The sequence below is a fragment of the Ambystoma mexicanum genome, chromosome 3q (assembly GCF_040938575.1).
Source record: "Ambystoma mexicanum isolate Mex_15411 chromosome 3q, UKY_AmexF1_1, whole genome shotgun sequence".
Classification (NCBI taxonomy): Eukaryota; Metazoa; Chordata; class Amphibia; order Caudata; family Ambystomatidae; genus Ambystoma; species Ambystoma mexicanum.
This window is the reverse complement of record NC_090926.1, coordinates 1271174898-1271197223: the sequence shown is the minus strand read 5'-3', so window position 1 is coordinate 1271197223 and position 22326 is coordinate 1271174898. Positions and strand designations below refer to the sequence as shown.

Below are 22326 nucleotides of genomic sequence, written 5' to 3'. Positions count from 1 at the left end.
CTACATCCGATCAACGGAGACCCGTTTTGGAGTTTTCTACTCCCCTCATGGGTGAAGATTTCGTCGAGTTACGCTTTTGGAGGATTCCAGAAGTTCCGAGGCCTACCCCGGAGATCGCCCAGGAGAAAGGAAGCTTGACGCCCAGGAAGCTGTTCAGGACCTGCCCTGGATGCCAGCTTCAGAATGTGTTCAAGGAGGACGAGCATTCGTTATGCCTCTACTGTCTCCATGAGGACAATACGCACGTGGAGAAGGACTGTGCGTTTTGTGGGAACATGTCGGAGCGGACCATGAAGGATCGCCACCTCTGTCTCGCCAACTGGCTGGAAGGGAAGAGCCCGGCAGGCGAGAAGAAGAAGAAATCCGAGCGGTCTTCTAAGTCCTGTGAGGGCGCCCCGGCGACGGGGGCCCAACAAATGGCCAAGCACCGCGAGTCCGCGGGCACCGGGAGCGCCGAACGGTCGTGCTCCTTGGCTGCCAGGCAGGGCGCATCCTCCCCGGTGCCATCAACCACGAGCCAACGCTCTGGCTCGGGTAAGAGGAAGTCCAAGAACCCCACGAAGCTTCTGGAGAGGCCCCGGTCGATCTCGAAGATTCCGGCAGAGGGGGAGCGAGGCTAGGACCCTCCCACCAAGGTGAACGCCCCAGGCGTGCAGAAGGTGACGATGGCCTTAACTCACCCTTCTAAGACCTTGATTGAGGATGTTGCAACGGCCCTGCCTCAGCCTGTGGAGGCTACGCCGGTGGAGGTGACCTCAGGATCCAGAGTCTCCTTGCCACCGCAGAGGGAGTCGTCTTTCAGGCCCATCGAGAAGACCCCCACGAAGTGCCCGTTGGAAAAGGAGGGGGAGGGGCAGGTGGCTATCGTGGATACGGACACGACCTCTGAAGAAGAGCTCATCGAAGACGTGGAGGAGGCCCAGCATATCGGGAGGGATCCCGACGAAGGCGACGACGAGAGCGACGGTGTCGCCGACGGGGTTCCTGTAGAGCTGTGGCGCCCGTCGTTTCCGGTGCTGCAGGACACTTCGGCAGCCATTTTGTCAACGATTCAGTCCTTATGCTCGGAGATAAGGACAAGATTGCCCCTCCCCCCGGCGGAGGTACCTGAGCCAGACCCGACGGGGGAACCGAAGCCGGGACCTTCGGAAAGTCCACCGCATAAAAGAGGAGGACGCATCCTCCGCCACCTCTCCCACCTCTGCGGCCTGCTCTGCCTTCCCCCCGGTCAACTACCCACAGGGATGATACGGGCACGGACACGGCTACGACAGGTACAGATGACGACGGAGGCGACGACGGGACGTGTCCCCCGTCGCCCCCTGCTCGGGCGTCCCTGCCCGACGAGATTGGATCCTTCCATGCCATGATTTCCAGGGCATCCGAGCTCTTCCAGCTCTGTCCCGAAGAGAAGAAGAAGGAAGGGTTCCTTTACCAACGGCGCAAGGCTAAAAGGAAGACGGTCCTCGCCGTACCACTTCTTGATGACATCTGGGATGGGGGGCTCTCCCTCCTCAAGAACCCTGCCACGGCGCCTGCAAAGAGGGACTGGTACGAGAAGAAGTACTGGGTCCCCGACGCTGCCCCCTTGTGCCTTCGGGCGCAACCTACCCCGGATTCGGTCGTCTCGGCGGCGGCAAAGAAGATAGCTGGGGGGGCATCGGCCTCGACATCAACTTCCCCGCCGGACGGCGAGGGCAGGAAGCTGGACGCGATGGGACGACGGGTCATCTCATCCGCAGCGACGACTATCAAGACGGCCAACACCCTGGCTATCGTAGCCTGCTACGACAGGGAGTTGTGGTTCAAAATCGCCCCTTTATTAGACTTCCTTCCGGACGCCAAAAGTGTTGAGGCCCTTGAAATCTTACAGGAAGGTGAGATTGCTTCGGACCACGCCATCACGGTGGCAACGGACATCACCGACACCGGTTTCCGTCAGTTGGGCAACGGCGTTTGCCTGAGACGACGAGGATGGCTCAAGGCAACGGATTTCCGCCAGGACGTACAAACTAAAGTTTTGGACATGCCCTTCGACGGGAACAAACTGTTTGGGAAGGCGGTTGATGAGTCCCTTCAGGCTATCAAGACAGACACAGAGACTGCCGGGCACTGGGAGTGCTCCTACAACGACGGCCATCCTTTCGGCGCTCCGGAGGCAGACAAGGTACCTCCAAGGGATCCGGCATAGCTCCTCGACGTGCCACCAAGCGGCAAGATCTTCGTCTCAGGAGGCCTACAGGGGACGCGGCAAGTCAGGTGGTGCCCGTCGTCGTCGACAGGGAGGTCAAGGAGGCAAGGCGGCCTCCAAACAAGATTGAACCGACCGTGGGGTCGGGCCCCCACCGAAGCACCCCAGTGGGAAGCCGGCTGACGAGGTTCGTACGCGTGTGGGAGTCCATCTCCACTGACCGTTGGGTGCTGGACGCCCTGGCCCAAGGGCACACCCTCGAGTTCCAGAAGAAGTGCCCTCGCGTTCCACCCGTGGCCAGGAAGGAAAATCACGTGCCTCAACTACTGTTGGAAGTAAGGGTGATGCTCAAGAAAGGTGCCATCGAGCTCGTCCCAAAGAGGCTTCGGGCTCCGGAGTTTACTCAAGATACTTCCTTGTAAAGAAGAAGACAGGAGGATGACGTCCCATCCTGGACCTGCAACGACTGAACAATTACATCAAGGCACCGGATGGTCACCCTCCAGCACGTGCTGGGACAGCTGGAGGAGGGCGATTTCCTGTCGTCATTGGACTTGGAGGATGCGTACTTCCACATCCCCATTCTAAAAAGACACCAAAAGTTCCTCAGGTTCGTGGTCCAAGGGCGGCACTACCAGTTCAAGGCCCTCCCGTTCGGATTGAAGTCGGCACCCAGGGTGTTCACCAAGTGCCTTGCACCGGTGGCGGCGCAAGGCCAAGGGAGCTCGCCGTGGAGCACACTCCGAAGACCGTCCAGCTGCTCACGGACCTGGGGTTCTCCATCAACTTTCCAAAATCCCACCTGGTCGCAAGCCGCCATGTTTCTGGGAGCCAAGCTCGACACAGTGGCGCGGCTGGCCTCGCCGTCGGAGGAAAGGACCAGGACCATCCTGGGCAAGGTGCAGCGTCTGCTGGCCAAGGACATGGCCAGGGTAAGATCTATCAAGTCCCTCCTCGGGATTATGTCCTCCTGCATTTATCTGGTGCGCCTTTGCTGACTTCGGATGCACCCCTTACAAGAGTTCCTCGACGCCCGCTGGGTCCAGTCGACGGGCAGCTTCGAGGACAGGATCCCACTCAACGAGACATTCCGTCAGGCGATTCGGTGATGGGGTACCCGCTCTCATCTGTCGGCGGGCACAGACTTTCAGACCCCAGCTCACCAGGTGACGGTGACGACGGATGCCTCCCTGGAAGGTTGGCAAGCGCACTCCGGAGATCTTCACGCGAGAGGCCTTTGGCTCCCGGAGGAGAAGTCCCTCCACATCAACATCTTTGAGCTCCGTGCAGTGTTCTGGGCCCTCAGGTCTTTTCTTCCGTCCCTCAAGGGCAAGGTGGTGAGGATCTTCACCGACAACACCACCACGATGTTCTACATCCGGAAGCAGGGCAGAACCAGATCCCCTGCCCTATCCAAGGAAGCCCAGGATCTGTGGCATTGGGCCGTCGCCCAAGGGATGTTTCTGGTGCCTTTTCATCTGGCAGGAATAAAGAACACCATCGCCGACTCACTCAGCAGAGAGCTGCGCTCGTGCCACGAGTGGGAACTACGCCAGGATGAAGTGGATTGACTCTTCCGACGATGGGGCGAACCCCAGATCGATCTCTGCGCGACGGCGATGAACTCCAAGTGCCGGAGGTTCGCCAGCAGGTTCCCCCAGCCGAGGAGCATGGGCGATGCTTTCTCGTTCCCCTGGGACGGCCTATTTCTTTATGCGTTCCCTCCATTGCCGTTGCTGCTCTGGCTCATCAACCAGCTCAAAAGGTCCCGGTGCAGGATGATCCTTGTCGCACTGGCGTGGCTGAGACAGATCTGGTCCCCGGACCTTCTGGACTTGTCAGCGTCCACACCAGTCAAGCTGCCGACGGACGTGGATCTTCTCTCCAGAGAAGGAGGCGCCATTCTTCATCACAACCCAGAGTCGCTGAACTTGCAGTCCTGGCTCCTGCAGCACTAGAGTTTGGAGGGTACGACATCCCAGCCGACTGCAGAGAGGTTCTTGCAAAGGCCAGGGCGTCCTCAACTCTCAAGTGCTATGGACATAAATGGAAGAGGTTCTCTGTCTGGTGCCGTGCAGAGAAGATTAACCCTCTGCGGATTACGGCCCCTCAAGTATTGCCGTACCTACTGTCATTGGCCAAGTCCGGACTAGCTCACGCTTCCATCAAGATACATCTGGCCGCCATCTCACGATACACCAGAACTACAGGACGGGCGTCCTTGCGGTCTCATCGGCTGGTAAAGGAATTTATGAATTACGATCATTCCCGCCGGTGAGGGCTCCTGCCCCGGCGTGGGAGCTCAACGTGGAGCTGACTAGGCTCATGGGCATGGGGGCCCCATTTGAGCCTATGCATTCGGCACCGTTAAAGTTTCTCGTGGCCATCACCTCTGCACGACGAGTGGGAGAGATCCAGGCCCTATCTTGCAAGCCACCACACTTGACTTTTCACGACACGAGGGTGGTGCTGAGGACGCACCCATCCTTCATGCCCAAGGTGCCGTCGGACTTCCACCTTAACGAACCCTTGGTGTTGCCAGTTTTCTTCCCGTCACCTTCGTCGCCGGCTGAGAGGACTCTGCATTCGCTGGACATAGCTAGAGCGCTGAAGTTCTACGTAGAACGCACGAAGAGTTTTCGGAAGACATCACAGCTGTTTGTAAACTTTGGACCTGTGAATCAAGGGAAGGCTCTCTCGAAGGCTTCCATTTCCAGATGGCTCTCTGGCTGCATCATGCACTGTCACCGGTTGGCAAACCGACCGCTGCCTGGCCGTCCGAAAGCCCACTCGACCAGAGCGATCGCTGCTACCACGGCGTTCCTATCTGGTGTGCCCCTCCTCGACATCTGCAGGGCTGCGACGTGGAGGTTGACACACACCTTCACAATATTCTACTGCGTCGATCGGGACTCCAGGGAGGAGTCCAGGATCGACCAAGCAGTGCTGCGCAACCTGCTCGCTTAAGGTGAGCCTGGTGAGGAGGTAAGAGATGCTTAATGTTGAGCTTTTTATGTTGCTTAATGTTGAGCCTGTTGCCACCTCCCGTGGTTGTGCATGTGTATACTGCTATGATATGATATGATATGGCATTTGTAACGCGCCTATACACAAGTGTTTCAAGGGGCGACGAGGCAGGGAGGGGGGAACAAGGGGAAGACAGACAACGATCCTACTAGGCCAGGTGTCATTTAGATCGCGTAAGTGCAGGGGTAAGGGGAAGGGAAAAAGTGCAAGGGGAAGGGGAGGGGGGAAGTGCAGTACAAGGTAAGTAGTATAAAATAAATAAAATAGGGCCAGCTGGTGGCAAGTGCAAGGTAAGTGCAGACAAGTGCTGGGAGGGGGGGGCTGTAGGGATACAGAGACAGTCCCGCAGTGCAGGGGTTGCCAGGGAGGCAGTGCAAGTGGAGAGTGGCTGGGCCCAGTACCGAGGTCGGTGAGAGTGGCCCAGTTGCAGATTCAGTGCAGTTTAGTGAAGAATTTAGCATGGGAGAGGGAGAGAGAAAGCAGAAGCAAAGAGGAAGGTTTTGAGGTGCTTCCGTGTATTCTTATATTCATGAGCATGTGAATCCATGCCAGACCCCATGCTGGAGAAGGAACAAGTTACTTACCTGTAACTGTTGTTCTCCAGCATGGGTCTGGCATGGATTCACATGCGAACCCTCCCGCCTACCCCTCTACGGCTCTTCACTTGGTCATACTGCCACTTTACGTGCTACCAAATCTGAGGATGGCTGCCAGAGGTGGGGCTTAGGGAGAGGGCAGTCATTGGCTGGGGGCAGTTTTACCCAGAGACCAGTGATTGGTTACTACTAAGAAAGACAGATCAGAAACGAAACTGATACTGATTCTTTCTATACCGAGGATTCCCGGCCTGACGACGGGGAATATTCATGAGCATGTGAATCCATGCCAGACCCATGCTGGAGAACAACAGTTACAGGTAAGTAACTTGTTCCTTATTCCATTCCACATCCTTTAGTTCCAAGTTTCTATGACAGCAAAATCTGACAGTAAAATCCCCTCTTCTCCTGAAAGTCTCGTCCTTTGATTAGAAGACTAGTCATGGCATAATTATTTTTCATCCCTCTCCTTTGATGGGAAAAATGGTTTCTGCCAGATTCTCTTGTGAAACATCTGTAATTGGAAGGGACTCCAGCAGTTGAGCTCACACAAATCCCACAGTTAGACCAATCTCCTTAGGAAATAACTCTCCTCCGCCACAGCTCATCTGCGATCAGAAAGCTCTCCAGAAGCACTATCCACAAACCTCCAATAGTTAGAACTTTTCTAAAGGTAAGAACTCTCATTACCCACCACCACAACACACTTTTAATTGGAAGACTCACAAACACATCTATATTGAGAAGAAGACTGTGCAGCATTGCAATGACCTTCCCACATCCATCACAAAGTCCACTATGATCCTCATTCTGAGCCCTGGACACTGTTCCCTTATATAGTAGTAGCGTTGGCCAATGGCCAGGAATTCTGCTTTACTATGTGTGTAAATGGGGCTCTGGTACTATGTGATTGGAAGTGCTGGATCTGGATTGTTATGTACTTCGCAGGATGTAGCCCCTTGGCTGCACCCTTCTTGCAGGGTCAGTCCCTGGCTTGCCAGATGTGTGGCCTTTGTGCAGGGCTGTAAGTTAATAATAAACGTTCCTCTCGCTCTTTTCCTTTCTCTCAGGACGACACAGAACCCTACTTCATTGGAATCTTTTGCTTTGAGGCTGGTATTAAGATCATCGCACTGGGATTTGCTTTCCACAAAGGCTCCTACCTGAGGAACGGCTGGAATATCATGGATTTCGTGGTGGTCATGACAGGGTGAGTCTTTCCTTCACCTCATGTGTAATTATACTTGTAAAACATGCTAAAGTGGCTATTTATTGAAAGATATACTGATAAAAGGTAACTGGGGATGAGGAGAAGCTCCAGGGCAAGGGTTCCCCAGCTCCCAGCTGCTTTGCAACCAGCAGTTGCTTTGTAGTAGCGTTAGGAGCCTTCTTCTCTGCAAACCTCAAAATCTGTGTTTACTTTTTAGTTCTGGTTGGAACGCTTCTGTGTACTTTACCAGTGGGGAGCCCATATGCTAGTCTGCGCCAGGATAGAGTTGTGTCGGGGTGCTCAGCAGCTGCTCATACAGTCCTCATTAGTGCCTCCTTCCTGCTCTGCTGCGGGTTGTGCTCTGCCTGGGTTCCGTTGTGTAGAATTATGATGTGCTCGTACCCCTTCTGTGTGTACTGGGCCATGCTGTTCGTGCTCTGATCTACTGCGCTTACTGTATCTTCCCAGATGTCATGCCAATTTCGCTTTGCTTGGTTCATCATCCATGCTTCATGCCCAGCTCATCTGCCCGGATATGGTCTGCCCAAAACCCTGTGTCTAGAGGTTTTACATTTTCTGTCCACAACCTAGAGTTTTGTAGGATTTTGTGCTGCCATTTGTCATTACCGGGTACAATCTGGTGTGTGTCTAGACAGTTGTCACTTCTGCCACACATTGTGAACTCCATGCTAGACATCCGTGCAGTTTAGTAGTGATGGCCAGCCCACTAGTGCCCATTGTTAGTCCTTCCTGTGGAGGATGTTTTCTTCCTTTTGTGCATTGTGACTGTTATCTTTGAGGGGAAGTGCTGTGCTGTGTGAGTGGAATTATCTCGTTAGCTGATTGTTTTGCATGCTGTGTGGGTGTGTAACCCCACTAGTGCATTGTGATTGTTGCTCATGCTATGTGTGTGTGTGTGTCAGCTCATTGGTGCTCAGCAGTTGTTGTTCATGGTGTGTGAGTTTGGCATCCCATTGGAACACTGTGATAGTTGCACATGCTGTGTGAGTTTGTATCCCCATTGGGGCGCTCTAGTTACTACTTGTGTATATTATGTGGATTTCCAGTGGCACACAAGTGTATTCATGCTGTTCAGGAATGATGTTTGCCCATGCTATGTGTGTTATTACATTGGGTTGTTTATTAAGTGTTGTGACATTTGTACACCATTGGTTTGCAGTGTGTGTCAATGCCATGCCCATTTTTTTATTCATTGCTTCACGGCTTTGTTCTTGCTGTGTTACCTCATCGATCTGCTGTGGTTAGCACTCATTTTTAGATGCACCGCAATTGTAGCTCGTCGTGTACGTGTGTGCTACATCATGGAGCCACCATGGTTGTCTAACATGTGTGAGCATGTTACCCCAGTTGTGCATTGTGGTTTTCTATCATGCTGCGAAAGTGTTTTGCTCCTGTCTACACTTGTTATAACTCATGCTCTGTCAATCTGAATCTCCGATGGTGACAAGTTGCCTTCCCCACTTTATATAACAGTGTGTGGCAGGAATGCTCTGCTCCAGTGAATGGCTAGAGAGAAATAGAAGGTTATGGTGTTCTAATTCGGGTGCTGCCTCACCTCGGAACCCAGCTGATTCACTTAGTAAGCCAAGACAAAAGCTCCCCGAAGTGCGTGTGGCTCATTGGCAGCTTGGGCAGAGCCCAAAGAATTCATCTCTGTATGAGATAGAGTGGGATTGGCAAAATACCACCAACGGATTTCTAGGTAAATCCTCACGTTACAGAGTTTGTTGTAGGTTGTGTTATTCCCCATTATGGAGTACCTTATGACTCAGTTGGGATTTGGACGAATTACCACCACCAGCGATAATTCCTCTATTTTCCTTCAATTTTGAAACAGTTATAATACGTTTCTACCGTAAAAGTGGGGTTACTCAGTTTCCATCACTTTTTACTGTCACAGCCAAATGCGTAATCAGGCTCTGAATGTTGATGCATGAACATAGTCCCTTAAATATATATCCTTAAGAATTAAAAATACCTGGTAAGTATAATATTTACAAAGAAGAAGAATCCAAACTCAGAATAGTTTCTGAACGGTGGTCAAGGACAGGTTATGGGCTGGCTCCAGACCAAAGTGCAGAGATCATTGTACCAGGGAAATACACTTTGATTGGTTGGAGTCCCCTTCTTAGCGAAAGAAGACCAAGTGCATCATGTGGTACAAGGAACCCAGTGAGGTGGCATCAGCTGGTAGTTTGGTGCTGCACCAGATCACTAATTGGGATCCACATTGATGCTTCTGGCAGTGACGGTTTCTATTTTTTTCTTATAGAAAAACCTTTAACAACTTGCACAAAGGTATGTCTCTGAGACCGTTGAGACAGAAGATTCTGAGGTCACAAAGAATGTTTATATATTGGCTGCGCATAATACAAAAACAAAAAATCAGGCCTCCTTCTGGACGTAACATTCTTGGAGTTCGGACTGTATGTAGGGGATCGATAATTCTGTATTGACAGATAGCTCTCTCCCCAGGCTGCACGTATTTTATCAATCAGTTGTTCAAGCGCCAACTGTTCCTCTGCTTCGTGTTAATGAAACCTGTCAAATAGGAATTCCTTTCCTCCCATAACACAAACTTGATTTTAGGGTCACGAGGCCAGTCATTGGGACCTGTCACGGGTCCTAGCATTGCTCCAGCGAAATAACTGTACCAAGTTACCAGACACTGTCCACTGTCCCTTTTACTAGGACTCCTTGTGCGGGCTTCAAGTTGCTCTCACTCAAAAAAGCCATGACACATCATTCCTTGGGTTGATGCAGAAGCTGTAGATTGTCATGCATAAAAAGAGTATATAGACGATTGTTGTGCCATCGTCTTAATTTCAGAAATGGAACTGATGCTGCCGTCTTTCAGAAACCCATGGAACTAGGCCTGACACTAATCTAGAAAATTGACCAAAAGAAGGAACTTTCCATCACAAAGGCAGCATTATACACAATAAAGAGTTGAAGGGCAGGTCAACTCTTAGAAAACAAACAAATCACAGATCAAAAAACGATCACAAGCGCAGCTTTTGAGGTACGGGTCAGACATCCTAGTGTCTTAATGTTTCCCATTAGCTCACAGAGTATATTGCTCATGTGGTGTCGGTGTGACGGCCCTTTGCTTCATCTGGACCTGTTACCCACTGGTGCACTTTAATAGTTTGTTACCTGCCACTGTACATGGATAAACAGACAACTCAACGCCCAGAGATGTAATTAAATGTGATTTATTTTACAAAGTAAATGTGCAAGGGTTTAGAGTACATTGTAACTGTAACTAAGGATGTGGTATTATTCAATAAACTAAGAATGGGTGATGCCTGCTTCCAGCTCTATAGATAAGGGCGGTATCAGCCACCTTGACTACCCACAAATAGGCAAATACACCCAAAAAAGAAAAGTAAGGAGTAGAAATACTGCCAAGAGAAAATGTAAACTGATGCGTAAGAAGCATGTCCCTTGGCTTTCACCCACACAGCTCAATGGGCAGATTTGGAATAGTAGTACATGAAGTGCCACAGGAAGAACCTCTATTATTACTGCCTGATGTAAAGAGGTAAACCTTTATATGTTAACGTGCATGAACAATTATGTACAAAGAAATATTTATTTCAAAAACATTTCTGTTTTATAGTTATAATGTTGTTACTTGCTTAGAAAAAACTATCATTAGAAATGGGACTTACTTTTTTACTCCCAAAAAAATCATTTTACTCCCAACTTTAAAAAATAGGGAGTAAAATGAACCCACGTCAAAATCTTATCTGGGGCAATGCCTATTTTTTTAAGGACTGTCGTTACTCCCTCAGTTTCCTTTGACTTTGCTGTCTGGCAGTGAAATAAAAGTCACACAAAGTCAGAGATTTAAGGGTACTGGCTTTTCTTCCTTACCTTTCAACACAAAGCAGTTCTTATTGAAAAGCAGTTCTGCCAGCTGGGGTTCAAGGTGCCCTTGACAGAGTGTGCCGCAGTCTCGGTAAGCACTGGCACGGCAGCCCCCTGCTCATCTGGTGCCTATTTGTCCTACCTCCTTCTCTTGATCTTCCTAGCTCTTACACCTCTGGTCCAAAACACTTCCCTCTTTTACTTCCCCTACAGCCTGCAAGATTAAGCTCTCCTCACTTCCTCTCTTTGCTTCCAAACTCTTCTTGCCCCTTCCAGATTTTGTTCAGTCTTTGGCCTCCTTCCTCCCCTTCAGATGTTTCCACTCTTCACTAATTTGCAGTCTACCCTTCCCTCTGCCACCCCTTATCCTCCTTCAACTTATCTTTGCTCACTCTTCCTCTTTCTGTATCCGTAACTTCTTTAAACCTTCCTCTGCTTTTATTATCATTGTCCTTTCTTCCTCCCCTCTCTGCTCTGTCCCCTTTTTCTCAACATCCTCCTTTCCGCTGTCCCTTTGCCAACTTACTCTCGCCACTTGAACTCCGCGCAGCTGTGTCCCTACAGTGGCTCAGAGCAGGATTTGGTCTATAAATTAAATATGAATTTCCTTTCTGCTGCTGATTGTACTTGCCTGTGGTCATGAGCAAGGTCGCGGACTGAGCCCTCATAAAGGCCACTCATAAAGGCCACGTATTGCCTTGCCTGATAGACCCCCTCTGATGTTGCAGCTGGCCCACGGCCCCTGATGATTGGCCTCTATGATCTTGATACTTCTCTGCCAGTACCCGGTCTACAAGTTTGTGGGGGCATGACAAACTTCTAATGCTAAATGTTCCTGAATGTTCAACTCTTTACAATTGTAGGGACGTGAGCTTGGTCCTTCATGGTTGCTAGTTTTCCTGGTCACCTCAGGAGCTAGGGGTCTCAAGTGGAGTTGCTATCCCTTAGGCATAGATCCATGAGATGCCTGTACTCACACCTGATATGGGAAGGGTGCCACCATCTTGGGGTCTGGGAAAGTGAGAGGAACACATTATTTTAGGGATGGACTCGAGGCCCTCCATTAACCACCTCTGGTGCCTACTTCACTTCGTTGCTCTCCCCAGTATCATCATCGAAACTTCAACATGGGACTTTGTCACATGTCCTATTACTGGTGTGTCATTATTTTATTCCACCAGGTCTCTGGGGTTGTGTGTTTCCCCATGTCTTCACTATGCCAGTATTTTACCCCACTGGTGTATTGTGGTTGTGTTCTTCTAATGGGGGCACAGTGGTTGTGTGGTGCCCTTGTGATGCCTGTGTGTGCGTGCTATTCTTGTGCCAGTACGTTGTTACCCCAAAGTTTGTGTGCTGTCCCACTGTGGTTATGTGTTCCTCTGTTACTCTGGTGTACCTTGGCTGCCTGAACCCCGCGGGTTCGCCTCGGGTATCCATTACTCCATTGTTGCACTAAACTGGTTGCCACACGGCACCTTATTATTATTCATAATAATAACTTGGATCGTCATAGTCTAGTTTTCATTGTATCCCTTGGATAGCTGGAGAGATAGATGTCCATGTTGTGTATTGTCCTGTTGGTGCATTCTGGCTGTTTCTTTTGATTAGAGTCTTGCCCTTTCCGAGTACTGTGCTTGTTGCACATACAGCGTTAGTGCATTAATGCATTGGTGCTATGTGGGGGCGTTCAAATGTATGTTCATTACAACCATTTTCTTCGCATTATAGCTTTTTTCTGTTTCCACAATTGTTGTTGATGAAGTTGTGCGCGGCTGTGGACTGAGTTAAGCGTGATCCGAAATCGAGGGGGGTATGGGAAGGGAGCACAGCCATATTGTGCTGACATAGCCTACAGGAGGGTCAGGTGGCTTTGGCAAGGGACACCTGTCACAAAAAAATATATATCAAGAAGCCCTCCTAACATGAATTTGGGGTCAGTCAGCATCGTCTCGGATGGTGTTGTCTGTATGCTGTAAATAAAAGTCCCTCTAGCTCCGTTTTGATATAAACTGATGTCTGTAAATAAACGAATCCTTTTCTCACTCGGGGATATTAGCAAACCATCGAGGGAGCAAATCACCTTCATTCAATAGATAAATGACGCACGGCCCGTGCGCTTCACAGCTTTTCAAGGTGCTCATTCAGGGGCCAGCTCCCCTTTTGTCCCGGGTCAAATCTAGGTCTTGCTTCACTTCTCTTGATTTGCCTGCGTTGTCCTGACCCGCCGAACAGCTGTCCTTGCCATGCGGTCCACCCTGCTTGGTGCGGTTTACCGGCTTCGGCGTTCCTTGCATGTATCTTTCACGGTTTGCTCATCTCCCTGTTCCTACCGCGAGGCGCCAGTGCATGCTCGTAACATTTAGCAACTGAGGGAGCCCGGGTACCCCCCCCTGCTCGGGGACAGTTTGTGGACACTACCAATGCTCTGCCCCAGCTAGCCCCAGCCCACCTAAAACCGCAAGTATGTGGGTAATTAATTCTCCCAAAATAATGCACAGCCAATGATACATTCTCTAAATAAAATGTGGCACAAAAGGATAGTTGTTCATAGTCTGTTTTGTAAATCTTTGAAATTTACTATGAACTCATTAGTCCCGGCCGCTACCATGCACAGCTCATGCCTTTACACACGAGATCCCAGAGGATAACGCAATTCAGATGGCGAAGCACCTTGCTTCTCAGGGACCTCTGGGTAGAGCTTGTGGCACTGCATAAACCTTGCTCCACATGGACCTCTAGGGACTGCCTTTGGTATTGCACCATTGCGCATCAGATTATGCTACTAACAAGTAATGCTCATACTATTAGTTCAACCTGAGAGGGCAAACATGATTTCCAAACCAATACAGATATCTTAAGATGGCATATTACAAATACGAAAGTGCAAAAGGTTGCTCTGTATCTTTTGAACTCGCCCATTAAAATGTACCACATTTCAATCGCAAAAGTTTTCTAGCATTAAAACTCAGATGTCAAATTTGCACAAACTTAGACCTGAAGGGGAACATGTTTCTATATTTCCAGCATGCGCAGTAGAGCCAAAAACACAACTATGTACAGAAATTGAAAATGCCTGCATACACACATACATTCAGCAACTAGTTACACAATGTGCACACAGTGCGGGGGGAAAACACACCGGCCGAACCCGAAAAATCACTCTAACATTGATGCCAAATTTCAGCCATGCATTCATATCTCTGTCTCTCTCTCACACACACATATATTTCAGCCATGCAGTTAGCATCCAGTTTAATTTTTGGCATAAACACACATATGTTGATTAACACACGTGCGGAAACAAAAGCAGGAAATAGGAAAAGTAAACAGAAAATAAAGCGTCAAATAGACACTCCAGGCCCGCATCTCGCAACACGCCTAAAACATACAAACGTGGTGCAGAAACAAAAGCTAGACAAACAAGCATTGGCAATGCCAATAGTTTTAGTGATTACTGTTGTTCTTTGCATTATGCATTTATAGGCAGCAGGGTGTAAAGAGGAGAGTGCAACGTTGTGTTAAGCGTGCAGGTGTGCAATAGCACGAGAAGGGTAATCTCGAATATAGAGCCCTTTTTTTTTATAAATCCCCGAATGAGATACAGCATCTGCAGGAACTTGATAACCCCTCCTTCTCCACTAAGTCTCAGGCAGAGTTAACAGCGTCTTTTAGCAACCGAGGCTCTTACACCTGAACTGTACTCACTCCTTGGTCTTCGATTAAAACACTGAAAAATGTGCTCTCTTATCAAAGCCATCTCTTTCGGGCGAGCTTTCAATCATATCCCGCATTACTGTTTCCTCCAATATTACGTGCTGTACCAAATTCCTAACGGCCCCTTGTTTCCGGAACATTAGCTGTTACTAACCAATAGTACTCATGGTCCGTGAAGGATACAAGCTAGAGGCGGATTCGGGCTTGTGACCAAAAGATACATAAACTTGGATGCCTGGAAATGTGACTGAACCCACTGACTTGCACAGGAAAAATCCTTGTGGAAACACCTAAGATTGCAGCAGCACCATTTGCGAAGGAGCCAACATCATGGCGTCTGGCCTCGCGGATAGCTTTAGCCCGCAGTGAAAGATTGTCTCCCTAACAGAAATGGGCTAAATGCGAGACACTGCTTACTAACACAGCTGGGATAAGTGAAAGATATGGCTCACTAATAGGCAGTTCTTTAAATGGGCCGGTCCTACCCAGCCGTCCATACACACACTTCTTATTTTGGAGCATTTGAGTACCTGCACTTCTCAGCGCCTGAAAAGAGGGTACCAGTACTCACCTATGGTGCAAGGTGAAAATGAAATCTTATAATTTCACTTTATCTCAGTTTAAAGGGACCAATCTTCTTTAGCCTTTGCTGGGGAAAGCAGCGCCCTCTACCATCTCCTTTCTCCGTCACCTGCAGTGCCCATAATGTCTCCTTCAGGGCACAGCATGCAAAACAAAAGGAGAGGCCCGCATGCATTTACTGAGCATAGTGGACTTCACCTGTTACCACTGGTGTATTTGATGGAGCATGCATTGGTTTGGAAAGCCTGGGAATTATCTTTTCAAAGATGTTTCTTTGTTGTTAGCAGTGCCTATTCTAATATGTAAATGTTTAAGTAATTGGAGTTGTGATGGAAGGTTTTCGACTGAAAACTCGCACACAGCTCGAGTTAGCTACTGAATTTCTTATCAGGCAATTGTTGTGACATGAGATACGGCCAGGCCACCTTAAGCCTCACTGCTCCCGCTTACCTCTCCGAAAGGATCCACCCTGTCTCCTCCACAAGGCCAACCAGATCACCCTATACCAACATGCTCTATGTGCCACTAGTAAAAAGAGCCAGAGCGGGGGGTTCCAGCTTCCCATATCTTGCACCCACACACTGGAATGCCCTACCTCCCACTATCCGAGGTGAGGCCTCCCTCATCGCCTTCCGTAAAGCTATGAAAACCATCCTCTTCACATAAGGTCCCTCACATCAGCATGAATACTATACATTTTGACCCACTGCATAAACTGGAATGTAATGACCAATCGCAGAAGCTGTAAGTATTGTATTATGTCTGTAATACTTATAATGTACCAACAACTGCTACCATTCCTGTACCTCTGTAACTAAGCTCTCACAAGTAACAGAGCCTCAATGCCCGTGGGCTGCTTGCGCGCTATATAAATCTAAATAAATAAATAAATAAATAAATAAATAAATATATAAAAATAAATAAATAAATTAAGGAAAGAACCACCTTAAGGAAAGAGGAGGGAGGCATGGACAAGGGGGAGGAAGGGAGGAAGAGGATGGCCTAGTAAAGCTGGGACAGGCATGGATATAGAGGGAAATAAAGAAGGTTAGAGATTCCCTGGTCTCCGTGTGTTCATGAGATCGGTGTGCAGAGCGTTGAGGTGTGGGGGACTCCAGTAAAGGGAGACCAACCAGAACGCAACAGCAATGAAAGTGAGCAACAATAAAACTCCCCTTCTGAAGCTAAGTTTACAGCTATGATATCTGCTGGTTTGATGCGCGAAAAAGAAAATCTCATTGACTATGGATATTCAAACTTTCTTAACACAATGCATAACAACAAAACGGAAGTTTGTGTGAAAGGATCCCAGAAACACTGCTTTACAAAAGAGTGTGCTCCTTGGCACACCATTTAATCTCACTGAGCATTGCCTGCAAACCACAGGATGTGCCTAAAAGGGACCTGTGCCTGTGAGTTATCACCCCATTTTGCTGCTGAATGGAAACGCAAAACTGTATACAACGATCTTAGCTTAGCGGTTAGCTAGTGTCCTCCTGTCGATCATATACCCGGACCAAGCAGGTTTTGTAAAAGGACACCACACATATGACAACTTTCGTAGAGCCATAAACACTATTGAATGGGGACGGAGGTCAGGACATTGTATGTCGGTGTTGGCTCTGGACACTACCAGGGCTTTCGCAGCTTGGAGTGGAACTTTTTACAATTGACCCTGGAGAAGATTGGGTGTGCGCCAATGTTTTCTCGTATGGTCCTAGCTAATTATGGAAACCCGACCACTAGGCTGATGGTTAATGGGCAGCTTGCAGACAGCATCCCGATTTGCAAAGGGAGTCGGCAGGCGTGCCCATTGTACCCGCACATTTATGTGTGGCTCACCGCACAACATACACATAGCCCAGTGTACTCTGGGTGGACACAGCTTACAGGCGCCATCCCACCTGTCATATTTAGTTGGAATATGACAACCAAGAGCACATCAAGGCATCTCAGAAGGGGGAGGGCAAAACATTCCTCCTGCCATGGCCAGCCTGATTAACTAACAAAGGCTCCATGGATCCGCTCTTTCCTTTGTTAGCTGCTGGTGTCAGCCTTGCATAGTAATCAGAGTTTATTCAAACAGGCCCCACGGGGGGCCTGGTCGCATGACTAACAAAGGACAGGAAACCCCCAACACCCCTTTGGACGCCTCAACCCATGCTTCAGACCCACCAACCAGCACTGAGACAATGATTCCTGACCCTGAGCTGCTGTGTAGGCCAGCCTGCAGCCGTCAGTCCAGCCTCGCTCGTCAATCTGCCTGCTGCCTGATACCTGAAGCTGTCTCCCATCTTGAACGTTGTTGCAGGAACTGCAAAGTGCCTTGAAAATGACTCAACCCTGTCCAGCACCAAGAACATCTACAAGAACAAGGTACATTATGGTTCTGTCCCCCGGTCCTTCTCTGAAGGCCCTTACTGACATTTTACGACCCATTGCTCTCTTTACGTTGAAACCAAGTATCCTTGAACTACTGCGATTAATTACTTTACTGATTACCCTCCTGTAAAGAGTGCATCCCTTTTCCTTCTTGAAACAGTCTGTCCTCTGCATTACTTTACATGGTGGGGTTTATTTTGTAGTGTGCTAGAACTGTCTGTTGAATAATAATAAAGTAGATACTTGTATACAACCTTTACTGGACAGTCCCTTTTATCATTCGGTAATAATTGTATTTTTGCTGTGTTGCAACTAACCAATGATCCACGACCTTACAAAATGCTGTAGCCAGACTCATCCTTAACCTACCCAAACATTCACACATTACTCTTGCCCAGCGCCACTGGCTCCCCACACCCCAGAGATTTTCATTCAAAGGACTCTGCATTGTGTTCAAAGACATCAACCTCAAAATTCCATCTTACCTTCACGACAAACTCAAACCAATCACCCAAACAAACACCAGGCAGGTCAGTTGGGCCATATCCCTCCACCTTCCACACATTCCATTCTGCAAACTCACATGCACACAAAAACAAACAAGCATTTAGCCACTGGGCACCCAAGACATGCAACACCCTACCTCTTCACATATGCACTGCATCCTCCATCACCACTTTCAGAAAGAGCTTCAAAACATTCATGTTTCCCCACACATAACCATGCCCTCCTCCACTGCTATCACTTGTCTATCCTAATCTTCTTATCCTTTCCTGAAAAGATATTGTAACTTTTTTTCAATTCCTACCCTTGCAATATTTGAACCATGTACGGCGCTCCAACAGGCTCTGGGTAGTGCCAGCGCTAAACAAAAATTCAACTAAATAAATAAGATTAATATGTTACTGTTGCACCGAATTTGATTTTTTGTACTCCGGTTGGTACCACAACACCATATTTCTTAACCTCGGTTTTCCTGTCTCTGTTGCCTAGGGCACCAAGGTCAAAAGTCCCACCACATCTGCAGCAGCAGTTATGGTAAGAAATACAAAAGCCTGGGAACCTTAGGAGAATGGTTGTAGGTGAAAGGATCTAAAACAAAAGGATCGAATACAATAGTTTCGATTCAAAAGGACCGGAAAAAGAAAGGTCGAATTATTTTGTTTGGGGTGGGGGGTTCGCCCCCAAACTCCTGTTTTTGGTGTAAAAACCACTTTTTTTTTCCTATACGGAAACAAAACAAAAAATACATTTTAAAAAGGCATTCAACCTTTTTTTCTGGTCCTTTTGACTCGAAACATTTGTATTCGATCTTTTTGTTTTCGATCCTTTGACTGGACACCTAGGAGAATACATCTTATATAAATGTGACCCTACACTTACAGCAATGTAATGCTACTACTATGCTGTCAGGTGTTAATATATTAAATTGAGAATCTGAAAAGATTTACAGAATTCCTTTCACACGAAGAAGTGGATGGGTTTGCCTTTTTTGTCCCAGAAAGTAGGGAAGCTGCACTACAACAGCTTCAAGTGATAAATGACATGACTGATACTACGGCAAGGGCTATGAACAGATCTGTATGCATGCATAGACATGCGTGTTGTTATCTACCACCCTTCATCAATGCATTCAGGAAAAGGTGCTGGATTTGTTGTTCGATGGTAAAACTTGTTTTGACCCTATAACAGATGAGGTGTTGCAAAAATTGAATGGCAAGCAATAAAAATGCAAAATCACTGGGTGCAATCTCCACGAAGCAGTCTTATGATATGATATGATATGGCATTTGTAACGCGCCTATACACAAGTGTTTCAAGGCGCGACGAGGCAGGGGGGAGGGGAACAAAGGGAGACAGACAACAATCCTACTAGGCCAGGTGTCATTCAGATCGCGCAAGTGCAATGGTAGAGGGGACTGGGAAAAGTGAAAGGGAAAGGGGAGAGGGGTAAGTGCAGTACATGGTTAGTAGAGTACAAGATAAATAATAGGGCCAGCTGGTGGCAAGTGCAAGGTAAGTGCTGGGAGAAAGGGGCTGTAGGATACAGAGACAGTCCCGTAGTGCAGGTAGGCAGTGCAGGGAAGAGTGGCTGGGCCAAGGACCGAGATCGGTGAGTGGCCTAGTTGCAGATTCAGTGAAGGTTCAGTGATTTTAGCAGGGGAGAGAGGGAGAGAAAGCAGAGGCAAAGAAGAAGGTTTTGAGGTGCTTCCGGAACCGGAGATGGTTCTCCTCAAGTTTCAGGGAGGCAGGAAGGCTGTTCCAGAGGGAGGCCCCTGCTGCAGAGAGAGATCTACCCCCAGCTTGTTGCTTGGAGAAGCGGCTGAACCTGAGGTAGTTGGAGGTGAATGAGCGAAGAGCTCGAGAAGGAAGATATTTAGGAAGAGAGAGTTGAAGGTATTTTGGCCCCAGGCCCCAGAAGGCCTTGTGGATAATGCAGAGGGTTTTGAACTTAATCCTCACAGCCACTGGGAGCTAGTGTAGTGATTTCAGTCCTGGAGAGATACAGTCCCTGGGCTTGAGGCCAAGGACAAGTCTCGTGGTCCTTTTCTGGATGAGTTGCAAAGGGCGGAGAGTAGAGGCAGGAAGATTTAGAGGCTGTTACAGTAGTCCAGCTTCGAGAGAACCACCAGGGCTCTGGAGACAGTGAGCTTCTGGGGGAAGGAGAGGAAAGGAAGGATACCTCTGAGGAGGTGCAGCTGATAGTGTGACTTCTTAGAGATGTCAGATATTTGAGGAGAGAAAGAGAGTGTGGAGTCGAAGATGACCCCGAGGTTTTTTGCCTTGCAGGTAGGAGCAGGAAGAGGGCCAAGGGGGCCGGCCAGAGAGCTGCAGGGAAGGAGGGAGTGGTTGTGCCGATAAGTAGAATCTCAGTCTTACTGGCGTTAAGGCAGAGGTCGTTGGCGGCACACCATTCCTGGATAGCAGAAAGACAGTCAGAGAGGAGGGAAGGGGAACAGGAGGCCGAGGGTAGCCTGAAAATGAGCTGGGTATCACCCGCATAGCACTGAAAGTTGGGACAGAGAGCGGTGATGCAGTGAGCAAGAAGTGCCAGATACTGGTTGAACAGCCAGGGGGAGAGGTTAGATCCCTGGGGGACACCACAGGTAGAGAAAAAGATGTCAGAGAGGAAGGAACCCAGTTGGACCTGGGAGGGTCGATTGGAGAGGAAGGAGGTCAGCCACGCCAGAGCCTGACCAGTGATACCCAGGTTATCACGGAGACGGTTGAGCAGGATGGTGTGGTTGACAATGTCAAAGGCAGAAGAGAGGTCGAGCAAAATGAGAACACACGGGGTGTTAGAGTCAAGGTTTGAGAGCAGGTCCTCACGGATGTTCAAGAGAGCAGTTTCCTTGCTTCTGGCAGCTCTGAAGCCAGACTGATGGTCATGAAGACTACCAACAGAATCAGCATGGAGATTAAGCTGGGAGATGGCCAGATTCTCAAGGAGCTTGCCCAGGAAGGGAGTGATAGAGATTGGGCAATAGTTAGCTGGGCAGGAGGGGTCGGAAGAGGGTTTCTTAAGAAGGGGGTGCACAAGGGAGTGCTTGAGGGGGGATGGGAAGACTCCAGAGGCGAAGGAGTGATTGCAGAAGGCAGCCAGGGCAGGTGCCAGGGAGTCGATGTGGTCCTTGATAGTTTTGGAGGAACAGGGGTGGACCTGTTTTGACGAGACTTTCATAGATCGGACTTGTCTGGAAACCTCATCAGCAGAAAAAAGGGGAAAGGCAGAGAAGGAGGGAGGAGGGGTGGCTGCAGAAGGGCCAGAGGGAGAGCAGGGAATAGAGGGGGGAGGTGATAGGAGGAGAGTGAGGACAGGATATCCTGAGTTTTTTAAATGAAGTGAGAGGCCAGTGCCGTGCAGAGGGCCTGGGAGGGGACAGGAGAGGTGGAGACTGCAGCAGGGTTGGCCAGCTCCTTGCAGATTTTAAAGAGTTCGGCCGAATTGTTAGAAGCCACAGAGATGCAGGCTTGGATAAGGGCTCTCTTCTTAGTGAGAACGGAGAGCCGGTATTGCCTTTGGAGCAGGCAGCAGGCCAGTTTGTCAGAGGATGAACATGAAGCACGCCATTTCCTCTCTGCCACCCTGCACCTGGACGAGATCCGAGTCATACCAGGAGTTACATTTGGCTTTGGGCTTGTTAGGGAGAATTCTCTGTTTAGGCTGAATTTCCTAACCTAGTGAGTCCCCCAGCAGCTTTGCTGGATTTTTGGGGTTTATTTTTTTCTCCTGCCAAGAGTGAGACTCTTTTACCCTCACTCTTGGGCATGATTTGAGTTTGTTTCTTTGACTCTAGATGTGTTTAATGGGCTATGGGGTCTTTTACTCCATAGGGCTTCATGTGTTTTTGTGATGTGTGTTACACAGCACCCTCAGTGCAGTAACACAGGGGTGTCATAGTGACCCCCCAATATAGACTCCATACCCTGGGACTGACTACTGTCTCCCAGGGCATGTAAAGTCACCATTGACTTTACTAGTCTCAAATTCTGAACAGAACCAGTACAAACCATCATATTATGGAAGTACTGGCCGGGGCAATTCGTTTGCCCCGGGGTCTGTTAGTCGAGGGGGCACGTCTCCGTCCCCCCTGATTGAGTTTTGGCTGGTGGCAGTGGATACTACTTTTTATATTCGACCGCAAATATATCTCTATGGGATTTCCCATTGTTCGAGGCTACCAACTTTAATTATTTAATTCCTATAGCCTCGAACATACCGCCGGTTT

At 48.9% G+C, this 22326-nt stretch overlaps 1 protein-coding gene across 18 annotated transcripts in view; it reads left to right on the top strand.

The window, feature by feature from the left end:
* CACNA1A (calcium voltage-gated channel subunit alpha1 A) overlaps positions 1–22326 on the top strand; it is a 2932691-nt gene that overhangs the window by 435166 nt on the left and 2475199 nt on the right. For all 18 annotated transcript variants that reach the window (XM_069604327.1, XM_069604317.1, XM_069604315.1 and 15 more), the window contains exon 3: positions 6885–7024. In XM_069604327.1, the coding sequence (XP_069460428.1) occupies positions 6885–7024 (140 nt within the window). The remainder of the gene's footprint in view (positions 1–6884; positions 7025–22326) is intronic.